The sequence below is a fragment of the Quercus suber genome, unplaced genomic scaffold (genome assembly GCF_002906115.3).
Source record: "Quercus suber isolate HL8 unplaced genomic scaffold, Cork oak 2.0 scaffold_1323, whole genome shotgun sequence".
NCBI lineage: Eukaryota > Viridiplantae > Streptophyta > Magnoliopsida > Fagales > Fagaceae > Quercus > Quercus suber.
The window spans coordinates 1-6266 of NW_027070711.1; the positions used below are offsets into that span (position 1 = coordinate 1).

The 6266-nt window shown below is 34.6% G+C and overlaps 1 protein-coding gene across 1 annotated transcript; it reads right to left on the minus strand.

Moving 5' to 3' along the window:
- Positions 1 to 1787: 1787 nt before the first annotated feature.
- LOC112012599 (G-type lectin S-receptor-like serine/threonine-protein kinase LECRK1) lies at positions 1788 to 4651 on the minus strand. The gene has a single exon (XM_024044975.2). It carries the CDS (start codon positions 4310 to 4312, stop codon positions 1988 to 1990), a length of 2325 nt encoding a protein of 774 aa, XP_023900743.1. The 5' UTR covers positions 4313 to 4651; the 3' UTR covers positions 1788 to 1987.
- Positions 4652 to 6266: the final 1615 nt, after the last annotated feature.

Below are 6266 nucleotides of genomic sequence, written 5' to 3' on the forward strand. Positions count from 1 at the left end.
TTGCCTTGAATTCTAAGAATTTTTTTTTCTTTGGTACGACAAAATTTATATATATATATATATATTTATGAGTGTTCCTATAATAAATAAAAATATGATTATGAAATACATTACTTTTTATTAAATTAGTTTAAGTTGTAAAAAAAAATTAATAAAACCACCATACAATAATTATCACACTTAACATGCGGGTTCACGGCTAGTTATTAATAAAATACAAATTTTATCTATTATTTTCTCTAGTGGTTAATAGACTTATTATCTTGTGGATTTAAGGGACCCATTGTAGAATCAAAGTTTCGACCAAAAACTAAGGAAATTTATTGTGTACTCCTGGAGTATCATAAATACGTACTCCCTCCTCTCACATGAATGGTGGGTCCCATTAATTAAATTCATGGTGAGATCTACTATTTATGTAAGAGAAAAAAGTACGTATTTATGATACTTTAAGACTATCTAATAATTTTCCAAAAATTAATAGTAATTTCTATTACATAAAAGGGAATATGACGTGCGCTTTCTTCGGCTTCCGCAACATCAATTGCGGAAGAATGACAAAAGTTATTCAATTAAGGCTCTTTCTTTCTTAGTAGACTAAAAAGTCTTTGCATGCGTATATTCAAAGTCTCTCTACTAGTCTGCCAATGAATAATCAATGTTTGATAGGACCGCACGGGTCAACTCCAGCAACACGGTAGATTTATAATTTCAGAGTCAGTCCCAACGACCTTGCTGGCCAACTCTAGCAACACAGCTGTCATGATGTTTAAGACTACCCACCAATAATTCAGATTCAACATTGTCGCCTTGGTCGTGTAGGAAACTGTAGAATTTTCTTATATTGTTGAAGACCAAATCAAGGCATATCTTGTCGGAGAAAATCATTGGATTGGAATAAACCAAGAAATTGTTTGACAGAGGAATTTGTAGAATTTAAGAAATCAATTCAAAATTCAAAATTTTAATTGATTTGTGTATGTAACTCCCATTATAAAGTAGGTTATATAATAATAAGAAAATGCTAACGAGTGCCTTTAAGGCACTAGTTAATAATTTATTTAAATAAAATTTTTATAGGAAATGAAAAAAAAGTAATTAATATTTTGATCATTTTTTTTTTTTTCATTTCTCGTAGTATTAAAATTTTTCTAAAATAGATTACTAATAAGTGCCCTAAAGACACTCGTTAATATGACCCATAATAATATATCATCATTAAAGTGAATAAAAAACATATAGCTAGCCTTTTAAGCTCTTACTCGATGAATATAAGCCAAGTGAATGAACCAGGTAAACTCTCATTACCTATCTTATTTAGAAATGGAGATAGATTATTGTCTATAGGATAATAATAAAATGTCGTCAAATTAATATTATTATATTCACTTTTATAATAAATCTTTTATAGCTGTAAATAATTTTTTTTTGATAATAAGTAGTTCTATTTGATATAGACAAAACACTATTGCTTCCTATATTCAGAGTAGCCCATAACAAAGCTAGAGACTGCAAATACTTTTAACTAACAAATTATAGTTTTGTGATTCCCATAAACAAAATTTGGGTTCAAATGCCCCCTTTGGCCCTCCCCTACTTGTATCTTAAGGAAAAAAATAATAATAAAGCATTTGATTTTTATCTTTTTAGGAACATTTTTTTTCTCCTCTCTCAATGGAAGTATGCGGAGTCATTTCCTCGCTCAAGCCAAGGGCCATTGACATGTACATATATTTAATAGCATTTGAAGTAGAGATAGTCCGATGTCCAATAATACTGTGGGCGTGTAGCACAAAGAATCTTAACAATATTGTTATGCCAATTATTCTTGCAAACCATCCCATATTTGGGTTTTGAAGTACAACCACATTTTGCCATTGGCCTTAAAAGACTAGCTGAGTACTAACACTTGTTTAATGAAGGAACATATCCAGCTCAAATCCCCTCTATAACATTTCCTAAGAAAAAAAAAAATTACAAATACATTTTATACAGTACTAAGAAAAGAAGTTGGACTTGGAGGGATTGGGATATCTACAGTCCCTTCCAGCATTAGCAGAACCTTTTTCATCGAAGGACGAAGAGATGGCTCATCAAGAATGCACCAAAGTGCCACTTTTAATATTCTCTCCAATTGCCTTTTGTCAACATCCTTATCACTTACTAGTTTATCTAGCTCACGAGCCTCAAAGCAAGAGTATGCCCATTCTTCAAGAATAGCTTCTTCTTCAGGAAAACTCCAATCCACACTCTTTCTACAACATATAAGCTCCAACAGAACAATTCCGAAACTGTATACATCTGCTTTGACTGTCACTGGCTGGTTTCGATGCCATTCTGGTGCAACATACCCCTTTGTTCCTCGGATACCTGTAAAGGTATTGGTTTGGTCTGGCTTTAGTAGTTTTGCCAATCCAAAATCAGAGATTTTTGGGCACCTATATTCATCCATGAGTATGTTTTGAGGCTTTATGTCACAATGAATGATTTGTGACTCGCATTCTTCATGGAGATAAAGAATTCCCTTTGCTATGTTGCGAGCAATTTCTATTCTTTCATCCCAACAAAGGTTTTTTTCAGGTTTGAAGAGTATATCTGCAAGTGAGCCATTGCTCATGTACTCATATACCAAAAGCCTATTCTCTCCATCATGACAATACCCGAGCAGACGGACAAGGTTCTTGTGGTGTGTTCTTCCAATAACTTTCATCTCGGTTTGAAACTCTCTCTCCCCCTCAGTCAACACTTTCTCTAGTCTTTTGACGGCTACAATCTTCTGACCATTCCATATTGTTCCCTTGTAAACAGTCCCAAATGATCCTCTACCCAGCTCTTCCTTGAAACCATTAGTCATTTTCTCAAGATCAGAATAAGTAAATGATCTTAGAGAAACATCCATGCTTAAATCAACATTTCCACTATTAGAGAGCCTTCTATATGCTCGGACTTGATTTTTATAAATTGCAATTGCAGAAATCACTGACATAATGAGTCCAAAAGCAGCAAGTGGGATGCCCAGAATCATTATGTCCTTTCGAGAATATTTTTCACGTCCCACGGGCTCGATTTTATTTATGGTGGAAGTAGATATAGCTTCCTTGATGAATGCAATGTTTTCATCACTTAGTACCCTTATTCCAAATCTCAATGGAAGCTTTTGCTTTCGACAAACTCCATCTTTGTATGTAGCGGCTTCACAATTACAATCCTTCAAACATGCTGCTTCACAATCGTCTTTGGTCAATATTGTTAGGGAAGAAAAAGAATTATCTTCCCATACAGTATTAGGTACTGCTTGCATGATATATTTCATACTTTCATCTTTGCTCTTGCAACTTTCTGCAGTGAAATTCCTTTCACAACCTGAGCTCCAATTTCCCTCGATAACACTTGCAAAACCTGGAAGACATAAGCAAGTAGCATCCTGATCGTTCATAGTGCAAAACCCATTGAGACCACACAGGCCCTTAGGGTCACACTTATTATTGGAAGATGACCATATGACTGAGAAATTCCCATTCTTATCCAAATTGTGTGAGTATAGCCTGAAGATCCCATCAACATCAATTCGCATAAAATACACTACATCTTTTGTTGGATATCTGCCTTGAGTCAGATTTTTTAAGATTGTGCCGGTGGAATTGAGCAAGTAAAGATGACCATCATCATCCAGACATAGTGAAACATTACTGCCTTCTCCATTTGTACCAGAAGCCCAATAAGAATATTCAGCCGTATCTGTGGTTTGCACTGGGTACTGCACAAGGTGTCCATCCGTCTGCATTTTCAGGCGAAATATTCCTGTCGATTGATCAGATTCTGAAACACTTGAAAACAACTCATTTCCAACTGTGAGACGCTGACCTTGTAAGAGGGTATTCGTTGGGGTTTCAAAACTTTGCCATATAATCTTCTTATCAGAATTATAGAGAACAAAGTTTCCCGAATCAAGCATTGATGCTGATGCTGCACGTTCAGGAGGACTGGCAATGGCCGTCTCTTCGCCTTGTGCCGATTGCATGATGAGTCTACCATCACTAGTGAAATTCAATGTAACACTGGCGAGAGCTGGAGGTTTGTCTCGGTTGGCTGTCCAGACTACTGTCTTTTCAGGAATCCCAGCAAAAAAAACTCCAACAGCATAGCCGTTGGCTTGTTGGTAGAAGCCAAAGGCATAGAAACCAGATTGTGACTGCCATGAAGACTTGGAGGTAGGTGTTAAAGAAGAGCCAAGGTTTACAATGGATTCCCCTCGTTGAGCTTCTGTTGTGATAATTGCTGAGAGAAAAATAAAAAACAAGAGACTTGCCATTACTAGAAAATAGCTAGTTCTCTCTGTTATTCTTTCACTCTGTTTGCAAATGAAATGCGACTAACATAGCTCCATATATAGTCATTAAAAAACTAGAGACTTGCCATTACCGAGTTATGATGTTGTCTTGAGTATATATCTTTCCTAAGGATGAAATAGTTTTTTGGAAGGAAATAGTTTTTTTTTTTAAATGAAGCATTCTTGAGTATATATCTTTCCTAAGGATGAAAAGTCACAACTTGTGTATAATCAAAGAACTATGAATATATAGAATAAGAGTCATTCACTTTAGTCTCTTTCTTAGCTGGAATGAGAAGTCTTTGCATGCGTTTAATTATATTCAAAGTCTTTCAGCTGGTCATCCATTGAATTATTTATTAGTTATAACCCAAGCAACACGGGATGTTTAATTTCAGAGTCTCAATGCAGTGCTAAGTTTAAACCAATAACCTTGTAGTTCAATGGCAAATTTTTTTTAATGATGAAAACTAGGATTCAAATTCTCCCACCTCATTATTGCAACTAAAAAAAAAATTCACAAATATTTTAGGGACTAAAACAGATGTTTGGCAACACAAAAACTTAGCTCTGTTTTATGATCTGCCTTGAAAATGTACCCTTTGATAGTAGCTCAAGGGAGCGAGCTCGAAATCTAAGAAGCTGAAGAATTTGGACATTCAGGCTAAATGGAATCAATCCAGGTAGAGCAGATGAACCACTTGTGGTAAAGTTAGCCCCATTTGTGAAATTTGACCTCACAAATTCAAAACACGGAGTCAAATAAGCAGCATGCAAGCTCTCGCCTATGAAACAAGAAAATAAACAACCCAAATGTCAACAAATAATTAATTTATGAATACTTTCAGGGATGTACGTATTATACCTTCACATTACAATCAATAATAGTAACATTTAGGAATTAATCATTCAATCAATCTCCAAATATAGTAAATAAATGGCTATCTCAATCTACATACCTTGTCCTGCACAAAGTGCCGAGTTACGGTGTTGTAAAGAGAGAAAAAAAATGGGAACTCTTTGGAATGAAAGAGAATCATTCACTTGAGTGAATATTTTTCTGTGAATTGAAAAGTCACCGCTTTTGTATATTCAAATAATCTGCCATAGTAATTGTAATAGTACAGACAGTAACGGTCTTCCTAAAAGGTCGAGAGCGCTTGAATCCACGGCGTAAAGCAAGAGATACTAGTAGACATCAGGGCTCAGAATTGCATAAAATTTGGCAAGTTGAATGGAAACAGTCTTTTAATCAAGAGTCTTTGTTTTATAATGAGGTGTGCCTTAATTTTAGCAAATTCCTTTGTTTAGGTTTTGAAAATAGTGATTTTGCTGTTTTTTAGTCATTTTTTTTTAAATAATTTTTTTAAAAAAAGTTAGAATAAGGTCCTGCTTGTTTTGGAATGACCTTTAAGGCCAATAGTTTATGATTTTACATTTAACTCAATTTTTTTAATTTTTGATAAAATTTGGTATTTTACCACATGATCTCGTAATTAGTGCAATCAAGGTTTTGAAAGTTTTCCTAGTCGTTTTAGGGTTTTGTCTTTTCAATATTTATATGTTTTGTAGCATCTAGAGGCAATGCAGATTAATATATATATATATATATCTAAAAACTAAATTGTAGCATTTATTGTTTTTACGCTTCTATTGAGCCACCTCATCTGCCACGTCAATGACCACATAATTAATTTTTTTCATATTAATTTTTTTTTTAATTTCTTATAATATTAAATATATATATATATAATAATATATATATATTATATATATGTGGGGGGAGAAAAACCCAGCCCAACTTATTGGGCCCGAGGCCCTGAATGAGGAACACTCTTCATCCGAGGAGATAAGGCCTTCAGTCGGAAGCCCACGCCAATGGGGGACGCCTGGGGATGAGCACGTATACCATCCGAGGAGATACTCATATGTCCGA

Coding starts and splice junctions, on each gene's coding strand:
- LOC112012599 (XM_024044975.2), bottom strand. CDS start 4,312: ATGGCAAGTCTCTTGTTTTTTATTTTTCTCTCAGCAATTATCACAACA.